This window comes from Castanea sativa, chromosome 4 (assembly GCF_040712315.1).
Source record: "Castanea sativa cultivar Marrone di Chiusa Pesio chromosome 4, ASM4071231v1".
Lineage (NCBI taxonomy): Eukaryota > Viridiplantae > Streptophyta > Magnoliopsida > Fagales > Fagaceae > Castanea > Castanea sativa.
The window spans coordinates 32,563,042-32,580,262 of NC_134016.1; the positions used below are offsets into that span (position 1 = coordinate 32,563,042).

The 17,221-nt window shown below is 35.4% G+C and overlaps 1 protein-coding gene across 1 annotated transcript; it reads left to right on the plus strand.

Moving 5' to 3' along the window:
* The first annotated feature begins 10,671 nt into the window (after positions 1-10,671).
* On the plus strand, positions 10,672-13,838 carry LOC142631831 (H/ACA ribonucleoprotein complex subunit 2-like protein). Its single transcript, XM_075806154.1, has 4 exons — positions 10,672-10,904; positions 11,816-11,885; positions 12,687-12,792; positions 13,411-13,838. The coding sequence occupies exons 1-4, from the start codon at positions 10,769-10,771 to the stop codon at positions 13,570-13,572; spliced, it is 474 nt and encodes a 157-aa protein (XP_075662269.1). The 5' UTR covers positions 10,672-10,768; the 3' UTR covers positions 13,573-13,838.
* The last annotated feature ends 3,383 nt before the right edge of the window (positions 13,839-17,221 follow it).

Below are 17,221 nucleotides of genomic sequence, written 5' to 3' on the forward strand. Positions count from 1 at the left end.
GGGCTTATCGTTTAGAAGATCTGGATGGAAGGGTGATTCCTCGCCCTTGGAATGTAAATAACTTACGACGATATTATTATTAAGAAAAGAATCTCCTTTTGTGTGTGGCTTCTGTTCGTTTCAATTCTGTACTAATAAAAACATGAGTGTTAAACTGACCTTAGTTCTTGTTCGGCTCCTCGGGCCACAAGTCTAAGAGAAATTAATCACTTACAAAAACATGAGTGTTAAACTGACCTTAGTTCTTGTTCGGCTCCTCGGGCCACAAGTCTAAGAGAAATTAATCACTTACAAAAACATGAGTGTTAAACTGACCTTAGTTCTTGTTCGGCTCCTCGGGCCACAAGTCTAAGAGAAATTAATCACTTACAAAAACATGAGTGTTAAACTGACCTTAGTTCTTGTTTGGCTCCTCGGACCACAAGTCTAAGAAAAATTAAGCGCTTGCGAAAACATAAGTGCTAAACTGACTTTTGTTCTTTTTTGGTTCCTCGGACCATAACACAGGAATTATAAATCCAACAAGATCACGGCTAAAGAATCTCAAGCATCTAAGGCATTAGTATAAATAAATCATTAAGCCTCGTTGCTCATTATCATATTGAATCTCATGCCTTCTCTTTCAAGCGTCAAAAAAGGTTAAGTAGCGAAATTATGATGCCCAGGTTAAGCTTTTCGCGTTTCTTAAAATCACAAGTACAATGAACAATTTGAAGTAATACTATAATTTTTTTTTAAAGTAAGCTTCTGAATGCGTATAAAGTGGCAGTTGGATGGTAGCACATTGTAATAAGACTTGTATATGAAATAAAAGAGAAGGGCTAAATATTAATTTCTTAACAAATACTCGTTACAAAATTGGGGCAATCATATAGCCCCTTACATCCGTTTAAAAAAAAAAAAAAAAAACAACAACAACAACAACAACAAAAAGAAGAAGGAGACAATCATGATAGAATGACTAAGCAACAGGCTGCTTGTCCTTCCTTTTCTCAGGTTCTTTATCTTTTTTCTTCTTTTTGGCTCTTCAGCCACATCACCCTCAATTACTTCTTCCACGGGCTGAGTTGTGGGAGAAGGGCCTTTTGAGGCTGCTGCATCAGAAGGATCAGGAGCAGGAATAGGCTCAGCTGGTTCACTTGGTGGCATGGGGGGAGCAGGAGCAAGCCATAATGCTGTGGGATAGTAAACACTATCTGGAGCCCGAAGTTCAGCATCGGCAGCTACCCCAGCAGCGTCCAAGGCATGACCCCATACCTCCAAACAAAACGCCCTAGCAACCCCTTTGAGTTGGGCGGTCAAGCTATCCGAAGCCCTTTTCATTCCCGCATCGTATGCTGCTTGTTCCGCTACGGCCTGCTCTTGCTCCTTGGCGGCCAATTTCTCTTGCGCTTGCTTAAGCTCAACAACAATAAGAGCGAGCCTACTTTGAGCTTGCTTTTGAGCCTCAAGAGCAAGGTTTGCTTGTGATTCGTAGCTTTTCAGGGCCGACTCAGCATTCTTGTGAGCCTTTTCTACCTCGGACAGGCGAGTGAGGGTCTCTTTCAAGTTCAACTCGGCTTCTTTTTGTGCCCTCACTGCCGTCTCGGCATTTTGATCAGCTTTTCGGGCAAGATCCAGTGAGTGATCTACCCACTCCTCAGCCATAAACGAAGCTTGGACCGCCTATGATATATTCGAAAAAAAAAAAAGAGGAAAAAACAAAAGAGTTAGTCATAATAAAGAGTTAAACTCATGTATGGACTGTGCAAAGGCTTAGGAAATACCTTGGCTAAGTCCTGCTTCAAAGACAAGAAAACTTCCCTCTTACGGAAGGACCGCAGCTCTGCCATATCTTCGGGAAGGCATAGAGCCTTCTCTAGACACTCGGCCACCAGGCTCGAGCTCCCCTTCTTCGGGTCCCTCAAGTTCGCATCATCCATAACAGGGCTACCCGAGCTGAGAGTAAAGTTGGGTCGCCAGGCTGACGCCTTCTTTGTAGACTCACTACTGGGGTCCTTAGACGAGCCAGTAGGAGCAGCTTTTTTGGAAAGGGCTTTCCCAGCCCTGGTATCTTTAACGGAAGGGTCAAGACTCTCCCCTTCTTCGATTTCTATCACATGCTTGCTACTTTGGCCCCTTTTCCGTTTTTTATCCGCCGCCTCCGAGGAAGGTGCACGGGTAACAGCTGGAGTGACTGGACGAGGTGGGACCGAAATCGCCGGTGAGGAATCGCCTGCGTGCGCCTGCAGTAAGGCCAACAAGTCGGGCTCTTTCTCTTGAAAACTCATTTCGCTGGTTGACGGATTGGAGCTGGAAGGAGCGTCTGGACGGTAGAACACCTCAAAATCCTTCTCGGTCACCTCGGGAGGATTTGGCTCGGGCGTATCAGCTCTTTCCTCGGCTACAAGGTTCGCAGCTTGGTCCAAGGGGGGATAAAGTAACTGGGCGGCAAGAGGAGCAGGAAGCTGTGCGTCTTGAGTTCCTGCAGGAGGAGGTGCGAGCAGTAGGAATCCGGGGGTCGCAACGTCAATCCGAGCTAATCGTAGATCTCTTGCTCTGATTACGTTCTTCGGGCTTTGGAAGCGTTTGGTGGATGGTGTGTACCCGAGGATAATGTGGGCTGCTCGGAGTTGTCCGTCCCGGTGTACAAATATTTCTGACCGAAGAATCCGGTTCAGATCAGCTCGATTCACAGCAGATAAGTTCGGGGCAGTATGGAAATCGTCTGCAATAAAGAATGAAATGGTTAGAATGAATAAGTTAAACAAAGTAGAACACATGAAAATTTTGGTCATTCCTAAATGCCAGGTCAGTCCTCGGGAACACTACCTGGCGTCCCTTCTCGGGTAGGGCAGTGTAAGCCGTCATGCCAGTTGCCCGAGACGACAAGGTAATCTTCGTCCATCCCTTTACTCGAGTCGGGTAAGCAAGAGATCAGCCTAACGGAAGGGAATCTACATTTCATGTAATATTTAGTCCTATCCCCTTTTTGGCAGTTGTACACCCAATTTACGTCCTGCCATGTCAAATTGGTCCCCATCTTTCGGTTAAGCGCATCTACGCATCCTAAAATTCTAAGGACGTATGGGGAACATTGTGAGGGGGTAAGCCTATAGTTTATTAAAAAATCTCTGGTTACTCTACCCATAGGAATCTCCATGCCCCCCTCGATAAACGCAATCATGGGAATCAAAACGGACTCAGGGGGGCGAGGTGCGAGTGGAATCTCTTCTTCCTCACAATACGTGATGTTTACGTAATCAGGGATCCTATATCGGTTTTTAAAGGCAGCCTTTGCCTCATCCGTGTTTACTAGCTTAGCGTACCTACCCATTAATCCCCGCGGTAAGAGGAGAAAAGCAAGCAAATAGAGAGAAACGAAAGGAAAATGAACACACCTCTGAAGATCGCGTAAAGATGGTCCTCGGGAGCTCACTCTTCTTTCGATCCTTCAGAATGCCAAAATGAGCTACATCCAGCCAAAGGTTTTGCTTTTATAGGGGTGGGGTAAAAGAAATAAGAGCGGTAACTTTCCCGCTCATAATTGAAAGCGGGATCTGAACCGTGCATTACCCATCCAGCCGTAGAACGTGCGTGGGAAAAGAAACGCCAGACTCCATAAATGCTCCATCGTGGGATACGAGGCGCCAGACGCGGGTCATGGGGCAGTGAAAAGACGGTTGTACGTGTGAAAACAAAGGGAAGGTAAGAAGCGTGTGTAAAAAGTTAAAACTTGGTTATTAACTGATCGTTAATAACTCAAGTGTTAAAGGGGCTATTGTGAGGTTCAGAGGACCCAAGAACCCGAAGACCCGAGGAAAGGAAGGCCGACATGCATTAAGCAAGATAAAGTAAAGGAGTAAGGGAAGTTACCTGGGGATGCCCGAAGATGACGTGGCATGGGCACGGCTGACATAAGGGTCGCAAATATCCGAAGGTGGTAGGCTAATTTAGAGGGTTGCATTAAATGCCCGGCAACAACCATTCTGGTCGCATTAATTGGAGGATACCAACTCAATCCATTGCATTAATGTGGATATGACCTGAACAGTGCTGAACGCGAAGTTAGAGCTCTGCTCCATTACCGACGGACAGGTGTCAGAGGGAAAAGCATAGTAGATTGTGAGGTGTAAGGCCACGATGAAAGGAACAAATGATATAAATAAGAGTCAGGACATTACGGATGAGGGGATTTTTGTTGTTGAACTCTCTCTACCAAATGTATTGTATGAGGACCTTTAGTGAATAAAGAAACAGCCCAAGTCTCTAAGTTGATTTTGTTCTTTTTTGGTCCTAACAATATATATTAATAGTTAAAGTAGAGAGAAAATTTAATTAAATTTTTGTGTCACGTGTCATTTAATTTTTAAATTTTTGTATCACGTGAATTATTAGATGCAAAAATCAGAAGGTCTAAATTCAATTAGATTTTAGATTGAATTTTAATTGAAGTTCAATTTTGCGTCATGTGTCCTATCTAATTTGTTAATTTTTGTTACAAGTAAATTATTTGGGGCAAAAACCGAAGAGTCTAGATCCAATTAAATTTCAAATTATATATATATATATATATATATATATATATATATGTTATATGTAATTGTGATTGTTTTTAAATGTACCCATGCATATGCACGGGGTTACACATTAGTTAGATGTAAAAAGTGAAGAGTCCAAATCAATTAGATTCTAAATTGGATTTCAATTAGAGTCCAATTTTCCGTCACGTGTCCATCTAAGTTTTAAAATTTTGTGTCAAGTGAATTATTGAATGCAAAAACCAAAGAGTCTAAAACAATTAAATTATAAATTATATATATAATGAAAAACCATTAAATATTTTAGAAAAGTATGATTTAAAAAAGTGTAAGCTAATATCATGTATAATTTGAACTGTATAATTGTGATTGTTTTTAATTATACCCATGCATATGCACGGGACTACACACTAGCATATATATAATTAGACAAAATTTAGGTACAGTACCTTAAGTTCCCTATTTAAAATTTTAACATCTGTCCAATTTGACCACCTAAACAAATGGCGTTAAATTTTGACATCTTCCTTTTTTCTTTTTTCTTTTTTCGGTACTGCAAATGGCTTCTCTTCCAAACCCAAAACCTTTCTCTTCCAAACCCAAAACCCAAAAAAAAGAAAAAAAAGAAAAGAAAAGAAAGAATATCTCATATCTCTCTCTCTCGGTGTGTGTGTGTGTGTATGTATGTTTATCTCCTTCATTTCTTCTTTTCTAATCTATGACTCTTTCTTCTTTTCTGATCTATGATTCTCTTTAGCACCTCCCTCATCTCCTCTTTGCTTTGCCGGCCAGCTCACCAACCGCGGTGGTGCTCGAGTCAATTGGCCTTCGGTTTTAGTGGCCGTGGGTCGAGAGAGTCTTAGACATCCCTACCGCCGAGACCCCATCTCCTTAAGTCCCATCGCTAATCTGTTACCCAAGCCCCATCGCCGTCGAGTTTGTGCTGGATTTGTGTTTGTGTACTGAGTTTGTGTTTGTGTTTGTGCTGGGTTTCCGCCGAGTTTGTGCTGGGTTTGTGTTTGTGTTTTCGTGGGTGTGGTTTGATTGGATTGTGGCCTGTGGGTCAGTGGGTTTCGTGGATATGAGTCGGTGGGTTGTGGCCTGTGGGTCAATGGTGGTGGGTTGTTGATCCATGGGTTGCTGATCCATGGGTTGCTGTGATGTGTTGGTGTGATTGCTGCGGGTGTGGTTGGTGGGTCACGGTATGGGTTGTGGTGGTTGGGTTGATGGGTCACGGCGTGGATTGTGAGTGTGATGGGTTGCTCTTTACTGGTTTGATGTTTTATGGGTTTGCTTGCTCTGTATCAGAGAAGAGAGAGACGAAGAGGGAGAGAGAGAAATATATAAAGATGATGATGAATAAAAAATATGGATAATTATATATTCTTTCTTCTTTTCTGTTTGGTTATTGAGAAAATGAGAGAGAAAGGGTCCTTTTTTGGTTTGAAACCCAGTAGATCTGGCTTTTATTTTTTGATTTTTTGATCTTTCCTGTTTGGTTCTACATTTTTTGGTTTGATTTTCTCTTGCTGTTGCAGTACAGGAAAAAAAGGAAGAAGAAGAAAAAAAAAAAGTTTTAACGCCGTTTGTTTAGGTTGTTAAATTGGACAGATGTCAAAATTTTAAATAAGGAATCTAAGTTATTGTACTTAAAGAACTGTACCTAAGTTTTGCCCATAATTATTTATACACAGTTACACACACAAATAGTTTATTTGTAGTTGTAATTCTTGTTACTAATGATTTATTTAGGTTAGCATTGCCTGTGAGTTTAGGCGTGAATTTAGCGGAACCATGTTATTGTTGTGTGTATTAATTATGGCGTTGCTATCTTATGGTTTTACGTGTAATTCACAACAACTCTAAGTAGACTAAGTTGTATAACTATGATTCTAGTAATGACTTAGTACAACGTATTACAGACCTATGAATTGGAGTTTGTTTGAATTAATCCTAGATTATGGTTTGGTAATGTAGCTGGGAGAGAAACAAACTTAACTTACAGTTGTATAATTTGAGAGAAAGATATGATGAACATGAGCTTAGGTTGTAGGGAGGGTAATATTATTATTTTGGGAATTCAATAATTTAGAGAATAGAGATTTGAATCTTGAATATCTCTGTTTGAAAAATTAAAATGTGTTAGTTGAACTACAAGACTCTTGGTGGTGACTATGAAATTATTAAAAACCTAAGCCATTGATTAATGATAAATTTAATTATTATTCTAACACTACCCATCACATGTGACTAAAAGGTGTGCCTTTGATGCTGCCCTTAACATTCTAACGGTGCCTATATGTGCAAGGCTGAAATGAACTTGGTGTATTAGCTTTAATAAAAGACATTAATATTTGTGGCCCCAACCCTAACGATAGTACAAGAGGTAAATTAGATAGTCATTCCACAAGAATAAGTGTTTATGCGGTGTAGAGAGTAAGAATCGGGATTCAAGTCTCTAGGAGGGAGCTTCACACACATATACACTTAGATTAGGTTAGAGTAAAATTTCTATCTTATATATATATATATATATATATATATATATATATATATATATATATACATATATATATATACATACATATAAGATAGTAAATCCATTTCAAAGGAAAATTATTGCATATCCTAAAACATCTATGGGATATAGATTTGTTATTCACTACAATAATAAAACTATTAGTATAACTGAAAATAGGGATGATAAATTCTTAGAAAAATAAATTTATTTAATTAATATTTACATTTTTTTTTAAATAATGAATTTCAACCTATGATGTCATCTACTGATGATTGCTATTTATTATCAGACTAAGACACCAATAAGTTTTTGGTGTAGGTGGAAATTGAACCCCAAATCTTATTCAACCATCAGAGACTTTACTAATTGAGCTAATTTGAACCCACATTAATAATTAATATTTACATATAAAATGCTCCATATAGGTTTGGCTTACATCCAGTATTTTTTTACCTGAAATCTCCTTTTATTCTAATGAGAAACTGTCATATCACTCACTAACTAAATAAAATGTGAAGATTAAGATCCACTACCACTTGCCATTATTATTTAAAAATCGAAATTACATTATTAGTCCTTGAAGTTTACCCTATGTGTGCAATTAGTCCCTCAAGTTTTCAAATTGAGCAATATAAGTCTTTCTGTTAAATTTCATTAGTGGTGTTGCTTATGTGGTTAACGAAATAATGACTTGGCATTTTTTAAATGATGTGACATTTCTTTTTAATAAAAAATTACAAAATTTAATTTACACATAAGAAAGAAACTCGACCCATTCCAATTCAAATCTTTATAACCTAGTACAAAAAATCTCCATTTGCAATCTAATTTACAAACCATGAGAGAATGAATAGTTCCCAGGCCAAGCACCAGTGATGTCGCTGCCCTCCACTGGAGACGGTGGCCTCTTGCTTCACACATCCTTCTCCAACCAACAACCACTGACCCACCTCCATGACTGATTCAATGCTGGTTTCCTAGGAACACGTCCTCTTCAGCTTGAGTTTTCATCCTAAGCAGCCTTAAGTCTTCGAATTGAATCAAACAACCTGTCTAATCTACATCGACTCAATCCAACCCCTGCAAATCTATTAAGTGAGGCGAGTTGGGTTGTGTGGGTTAAATAAATTATTTACGGGGTTATGTTGAATAATGGGTTGAAATATCACTAACCCGCCACAAGCCAATCCACTCGTGTGTGTGTGTATTATTTTTTATATAATTTGTCATGTTGCAAAATTCTACCTCACATACACTCCCACTTTATTTTTCTCATCTCTTTCTCTTAGGATCTGTTTAGTTGCAGGAGTGAAAAAATGAGAGGATAGAAAATAGTGGGAGAATAGAAAATATTTTATTTTCTTTCATTTTTGTTTGGTTGAGAGTAGAAAAGTGGAAGAATGGAAAAAATGAGTTTGCATAAATTTACTCATATACCCTTGCTGAAGAATGATACTTAATTAAAACAAAAAAAGTGACAAATAATCACAAAAAAGAGCAATCTTCCAATTTTATTAAAAAATAACCTCCCAAAAAAAGAAGAGGCAATGTTATTGCCAAAAAAAAAAAAAAAGGCTAATGAAAATCAAAAAAAAAAAAAAAAAAAAAAAAAAAAAAAAAGCAACGATACTGCCAAGTGAAAAAAAAAAAAGGCAATTGCCCAGAAGAAGAAAAAAAAAGGCAACTTAAAGAATGTGCACATGAGTATTTTTGTCAATTAAGAAAAATTTTATTTTCACTCAGTTTTCTCTCTATTTTGGGGAGAAAACTTTTTGATGGGTTTGGAGAGAAAACACCTAGGCCCTACCATTTATTTTCCTTTCTTCCCACCAAACCAAACACACTTAAAAAAGTTTTCCTTTCTGTTTTCTCTCCAAAGTTTTCCATCCTCCCTATTTCACCTCCAAACAAACACACCCTTAATCTTTTTTCTTTTTTTTTTTCATTTTCACATTTCTCTTCTATAATGAAATCTAGCTGCTCTCTAATATTTTGTTATTATTCTTCTCTATGTACACGTCTAATTTCAGATTATGAAATGTTTTAATAAAAAAGAATGTAATACTTGTAATAATTTTTAATAAAAATTACAATTTTTTTTATTTGAGGGAGAAAACAATTATCCTAATTGAAATAATTTCATTTATTCTCTCTCCAGGGAAAAAAATTTAAGTCAATTGAATTTGCCAACCTGTCCAACCTGCTTAACTAACCGAGTTAAAACAGTTAAGATTTTCAACCGATCAACCAGATTTATAGATCGATGGATTGACGGCAGATTGAAATTTTCCCAACCTGCCATCGGTTAAAAATATTGCCCTCCACATAGGGGTGGCAAAATTTGACACGACCCGTGAACCCGACACGACACGACACGAAACGAAATTAGCAGGTTATGGGTTGAGGCTTAACGAGTTCGTGTCATATTCGGGTTGACACGACTAACCCGTTTAATAAATGAGTTAGGTTAGTGTTGAACACATAGAACCCGTTTGACCCGTCTGACCCGTTTAATTAAATGATATTTTACCAATATGCCCTTCAAACTCTTGGTATATAAACTTATTAGTTGTTGTGATTTATTTTCTTTGACATATTGTGATTAATTATTTGTGATATTGTGATATGTTTTAATTTTGAATGATTATTTGTGATGCAGTTATTTGTTAATTCTGAATTTTATATTAAAAATATTTATTTGTTTGTTTTTTCATTAATTATTATTTTTCATTTTGATAAAAGCTAATAAACAGGTCGATACGACTGACCCGTTTAATAAATAAGTCGTGTTAGGGTTGAGAAATCTTGACCCGTTTAATAAACATGTCGGGTTAGTATTGACCTATGTAATCGAATACTCATGACTTGACACGACACGAATCCGACACGCGAACTCGAATTGCCACCCCTACCTCCACAACCCAACTCGTGCACACTCTTGCTTACAAGTTAGCAAAACACAATAGAGACGTAAATAAAATAACTACTGTTTACTAGTGCTTAATAAGCAATGAAAATTAACCATCGAACATAACATAAAAATTTGGCAAAACACACTTTAATATAATTTTGATCAATTGTCATTTTCACCTAAGATTTTTTTTTTTCATTTTTATCCATTAATTTGATAATGCGGTCACTTTAATTGTTCTATTCATAATCGATTTCATCAACTCCCTTAAAACGATGTCGTTTCACAATTTAACATTAAAAAATAAATTTAGAAGTTATTCGAAACACAGAGAATGATGCTCATTTCTCTTACATTCATGGTAAAGTCTACCATGAATATGAAAGGAGAGAACACCAGTTTTCTATACTTTGAGAGTACCATAGAATTTTCCTTGTCTATGTTGTTGTTGTTGTTGTTATTGTTATGCTTCAACATTTAATTTTGTTTTTCTATCTTTTACCTCAAAAAAAAAAAAAAAAACCATTTGATTTTTTTTTTTTTTGAAACCATCTTGCATATCCAAGCATTATTATTAAAATATAATTGAAATTGTAAAAATATATTAACTTATTTTTATTTCTCATTTTTCCCTAAAGCACAAAACTAAGCTTAGCACGTGCGTGGACCCAACACACGTGGGAAGCAATAGAAATACCCTAGTTCATTACACAAATGATAAACCCCTGTTGTTGGTGAAACAAAAACCCTAGTTTAGTTTCAGCGTCTCCGCTAGTACATTACACACCAAGCATCGCCTCAGAGAGAAAAAAAAAAATGGGAAGCGATAGCGAAGCAGAGAAGACGCAGCAGAAGGAGAAGGAGAGGAAGAAGCTTCTAGCCCTCGCCCCCATTGCCAAACCCCTTGCTGGAAAGAAGCTCTGCAAGCGCACCCTCAAGCTCGTCCGCAGAGGTATATATCTTTATATATGTAACTCTACTACATACATATATGTGTGTGTGTTTGTGTCATTTGCTAAAGACATGGGTTGTTTTCCTTTTGTGCTGGTTCCTTTTAGAATTAGTATATATCGAAACTGATGTTGGATTTTTGAACATTGTTGTATTTTAAACAATGTGAAAATCTTTTTTTTTTTTTTTGTTTGATTGAATATTATTATAGGAGATGTGGGTTTTGATTGGATGATTGAAAAGCCTGATTGGAAATTATTATATCCTTAAAATTAAGGAGATGTGGGTTTTATTTATTTATTTTTCAGATAGTTTGTAGTACGAAGATGTTGTTCTTATATTTTATTTTCTTTTTAGGAGTGTTTATTGATCTAATTGTTGTCGTTTTGTGTTTATTTCGTTCTTTTTAATTGAAAAGAGTACATGGAAAATGGTATTATAAGGCTAAGCCAGGCGGTTAGTTTGTGTTAACCGCAGGTTTGGGAGCGTGAAGATTACAATTATTAGATTTATGGGACCAAAGCCTGAGTGAAAATGATTTCAATGTAACATTATGTTATAGCCCATCTGGTAGATGTTGCAGCAGTCCTATGAGGGCACTTGAAAGTCCTTTATCATATGTTCAGATATTATTGCTTGATTTTCTGCAACTGTATGAGATATGGTATATTTATAGGGTAGGAATTTGGTGATGAAATTGTGGAATTTTACTAACCCAAAAATAAAAAAATCTATGGACTTTAAGCCAATGAGCTTTAGCTCAAAAATATCACTTCTTTGTCCTACTAGATCTTGAAATGCACAAGGTGTATGTAACTTTCCAGTCAATGTGTGTTTTTAATTCCACTTTGATTGTTTTTCTTTAGTATGTTGTTTATTGTATTTATTTTGATTTCACATTTATTCTTCCAGCTGCTGAGCACAAATGCTTGAAGAGAGGAGTAAAGGAGGTGGTTAAAAGTATAAGGCGTGGTCATAAAGGGTCAGTTTTCTGTGAAATTCCTCTTCTTACTGTTGGCTTTTCAAAATTCAAGTCAATGAAGGGTGCCTAATTTTCTCAAATAGAAAGTGAAAGAATAGAAATTGATTGCATTTCATCTCCTTGCGTCTCATTTTCGATAGAAAAATGGGTACTTTAACATAGCTAAATGTCTTTTACCAAGACATTAAATTATTTTAAGGATATAATTAACAAAAGGATGTGGCAAAAGATCAGTGTGTGAAGTCAATTGGAGAGTTAGAAACCTCATGCTCCCCTTTAATTATTAGTTATCTCCTTGGTATAAATGATTTTTCTTGTTTAGTATCATGCATAATTGCATATGCTTTTTTTGCAGTACTTCTGTTGATAACAGTTCTGTTCAAGTTTGTGAGAACTGTATCAGTCTTTTATATGGCGTGTAATAAATGTTATAACTTTGTTTTTTATGTGATCATAAAACAAGATTGAAAGTTTAAGCTTGGCGAGATCTCTTGAGATATGAGAGATTAACACATGAATTGAATGTAAGTGGTGGAAATACTGTTCAAATATAGTTGGAATTTGTGCTGATGATAGATAAATCTTGCAAAGCACATAAAATGGGTGTAGAGGGTAAGATAAACAAGGTTTTTCTTTTTTTTGGGTGGGGTGGGGAGAGATAGTTCTCTACTTTTTAGATTCTTGCCAAATAAAGACATCTTGACTGATTGATTTTGCATAGTCAAAAGTTAGCTTGATATACCAATATTTTTGTCAGATGGAAGTTGTAACTGATTGTTTTTTCCCCAATGTTGAGTGCAGATTATGTGTTATAGCCGGGAACATATCACCCATTGATGTGATTACTCATGTTCCAGTCTTATGTGAGGAGGCTGACATTCCCTATATTTACGTTACCTCAAAAGAAGTAAGTTTGCAGCATTTTCTTTAATTTCTTCTTCTCTATATTCTTCATGGCATTGCATCCTTGTGGTTTTCTTCCCATCTTGAGAATGGCAAACTCATCTAAATAATTTGTTCTACTTGTTCCTTGTCTAGCTTTTGGGAAAGTTTTGTTTTCTTTTACAGTAGGATTATCAGTTATTTCTACTTTCATTCAAAAATATCATTGAAAACTCAAATTTTTACTAGAAGTTGTTTTGACTGAATGGTCCTCTTCTGTTTACAGTGGTGAATCTTGCCCTTTGGATTGAATGTTACTACCTTGTTTGTTTTAATTTTGCTCATAGACTAGGCCTTAGGTATGCTCAAAGAAGTTTCCTGAACCAAATCTGGTTAAAAGAAGTTTAGCATTAGGAATTCTTGGTAAAATGCTGTGTATCCGTGCTTGGATTTGGTTTTTCTGGTTTTCTTTGAACTGGATATTTTCTCTCATTTATGTTCCTTCAGATAAAGCACTTAAGTCTTTTATTTAATTATTTTGATTAGTTTGGTTATTGAGTATATCTTGCCATATGAATGTGTCGTGATTTTGTTTATTGTAATTACATTGAGTCATTAACCGTTCTTATTTAATGGTTTTCAGGACCTCGCAAATGCAGGGGCCACTAAAAGGCCAACATGCTGTGTTCTTGTGCTAACCAAGCCTACAAAAGGAGAATTAGGTGCAGAGGAACAGGAAAAACTAAATGAAGACTATAAGCAGGTTGCTGCAGAAGTGTCTGAACTTGCATCAACTATTTTCTGAAGTAGAACAAAGCATTTGTACTTTATTTAAGCTGGTAGAATATCTCGCTGTTTCATGTAATCTTTTGAAGTGGGTAGAGCTGTTTTCCTTATGTCCAAGCATTCGGGGTGTCTATTGTGTGTTAAGAGAAAGCAATGTAGGTTCATAGAGCTTAGATCCAACTTTTGAATCACTAAGATATACACATTGGTGCTAGCTAATTGTCTTGGACAAGTACTATGATGCTAGAAAGCTTTATTATGTCATTTTTTCAGTCCTATTTGTTATCTTCTCTATTCTGCACAGCGCATGGAGCAGTTTCTTATTTCTAACCTGAAAATCTCAAGTTGCACGAATTTGTTTTTATTATATAATATATACTTATTGAGACTGATTTCCTTTTCTTTCTATTTGTGATGATTCGATTTCTTTTAATCAAGTAGAAATTACACTTTGTCTACCTGTAGTTTTTCCGAAAAACACTTTACCTACTTGTGGTTTAAAAAATGACATTTTATCTATTTGAGGTTAGTTTTGTTTGTCTTCTTTTATCCACCTCCTTTAACAACAAGGGTAAATTTGTATTTTTGTTACCATTTTCTGTCTTTCTCTTCAAAACATAAAATACTGAAAAATCAAAGGAAGAAAAGATCTAAAAACTAAGTTTTGTAAAAATTAAAACTAAACTTTTACATCTTTTCATTTATCAATTTTTAGATATTCTATTTTAACACATTCCTCCCTTTCTATAGAACACACACATAAACAAAGCCGATGTTGTGCTGTTAGTATGTTCTAATTTCTTCTCCTCCATTGTGTGAACTTATTCATTATTAAATTTCTATTGATGTTGATGGAAGTAAAAATTGTCTTGTGAAGCTGGGAGCTGGGATGAGCATAATGATCTCAAAAAGAAATCCGTCCTTGGTTACTATGTTTGCTTTACTTTCGTGTGGATATGTCTTCAGTTCTTACCAAGAGGTTTGATTGGTTAGAAGGATTCAATGTTTATTAGAGCTACTTCACGTCCCTTGTGTTTGTGTAAGTTGAATGAGTCAAGGCTAATTGCCAGGTTAAGTCTGTGGAGTTGCACACATTGAACCGGCCAAGATTCACTGTGGCAGTTGATTCATTCCTTAAGACAGGTTTCTAACTCACCATATGTGGTCTACTTTAGGGGCAGAATTTTTCCTCCTATTTTCTTTTTAATTATATCTGATTGTCTCTTCATGCTATTCTAAATAAAGCAGACTAGTCAGAAGTGTATTTTTACACACAGATGGCTTTGTCTATGTGTTTGTTCTATAGAAAGAAGGAAATGTGTTAAAATAGAAGATCTAAAAGTTGATATATGAAAAGAAATAAAAGACTTAAAAGTTAGGTTTTAATTTTTACCAAACTTAGTTTTTAGGTCATCTTTTCCCTTGATTTTTTAGTTTTTTATGTTTTGAGAGGAGAGGGACATGAAAGGGTAACAAAAATACAAATTTACCCTAACTTTTTACAGAAGTGGGTAAAGGGAGACAAATGAAGCTAAGGTGGGTAAAGTGCCAATTTTTAAAGGCAAAGTGTTTTTCGAGCAAACTACAAGTGGGTAAAATGTCAATTTCGTAATAATCTGCAACTCTTGGTCCCCTTATTTGGAAACAAAACATTTTATAAGTGACAGTAATATAACTCTAAATATGCCGGAAACAAGCATGCATTCAAGCCAAAATTTTAGGGTCGTCAATATCTGTTTAGCCATTTTGTTTTCTGATAATTTATATATCATGAATTGAGAATAGAACCAATGGACGATGCTTGGCTCCGAAGGATCACAGCAGAATCCTATCTGATATTTGTCAATGCAGGACTCGAAGCCCCCTCCTCAAACAAAAGGGCAATTCTTTGGAATTGAAAATTCCTTTTGTATTTCACTTTTTCATATGGTGGAGGTTGTGAGAGGAGAAGACCCATTTTTCATTCTGTATAGGAGGTTATTGTGAAGCTAGAGAGGCGGAAGTGGCAAATCGCTTCTGCCAAGCATCTTAGCTTAGTAGCTTAACACACGCACACATAAATAGGTTACTTGGCTATAACTTTCGAACTGTGGAGCTATTGACAATCAAATCTCTCCATCAAGGGTTACAAACTTGTAATGTAAATGTTCATTGAATACAAAAAATTAAGCTGCTTGGCAAGAAAATTACTTTTGTGATGTCAAACCCTTGAACAAGAAGACACCTAAAGCATCAATTGCCAAAGTTAATTTAAGAGGGACTCCAATGAAATCAACATCAACCAGTCTGTTTGTCTAATCTGTTCTTCCATGTTGCCACCTCTCTCCCTAGGACTCATGCAGAGGATTGCTCAGATTTTCTAATTGATGCATGATTTGACGTTGTCTAAAACTACCCCATTCCCACGTTCTATCGAAAACACAAAAAATAAAAAATTCCTAAAACTTATCCTTTCATTTATTCATTTCTTCTCCTTTCCAACATTATGGAATGCTTAAGAAAAAATGCTAATAACATTAGATCCCAAAAACTTTAAACTCATAACATTCATTCAGTTTCTTTTTTATTCTTTCATCTTATTTCTAACTAACACTATTTTCTTCTGTTTTATATACTAAATTCTTCTTAATGGTAAGACTTTTTCATGTCAAAATTGGTAAGCTTTTGAACAAATTTATATACTACTTTCCTAATTAAATTATATGGTGTATTGTACTTTATCAACAACATATATTGTGAATTGGTAACTTTATTATTTTCTGTGATGCCCGACTATATAAAAGATGTTATAGAAAATTTGGTTGTGAATAAAAAATTATGGCACTAAATCCAAAAACAAGAGCCTTATCACTTGCGCTTCACGTGTGTGATGAGGCTAGTTTATTCTATATATATATATATATATATATATTTAAAAGCTGAAGCGTAACATTTATTGTTGCTACGCGCATATTGCGCCACTTCATCTGCCATGTTATTGGTTACATAATTATTATTTTTCTTATTTATTTTTTATTCCTAAATTTTGTTGACAATATATATATATATATATATATATTTACTTTACACATTCAACTTTAACGGTTTTAACTTTACGTATAACTTTGCATTTACATATTCATCTACATTAATTTAGATATTTATACCTAAACAATAAAATCAATGAATAATCTAAAACCACAAACAATATCTATACATATATATCTATGCTATTGTATAATAATGGAAGCTTTGCAATAACATTTACAAAACTTCTTCTCACAAAAAAATATATATATATATATATATATATATATATATATCTTTTACAAAGCTGATTCTTAATTTTTAGTTTTTGCAATTTTTACTTTGTTTAACCTTTCATTTTCTTCAACCATTGTCTTGTTAGTTCAATTTTTCATCTCTTCCAATCACTATCTTCTTAAGTTTTTTATTTGATTAAGTTTCGTTTATTTTTATTTTTATCCTTTTAGATAGGCAGAAATGTAGTTTTTGTAGAGAAAGTACTCTTGGTAGTTTTATTAGAAGTATTTTATAGTGTCACTTATTTAGATAAAAGCAAAGTTTAGTCAAAAGAAAATAATTGGATGAGTGACATATTTTCGCTTTTGTAATTGTATTATTATTATTATTATTATTATTATTATTATTATTATTATTTTAGGTAG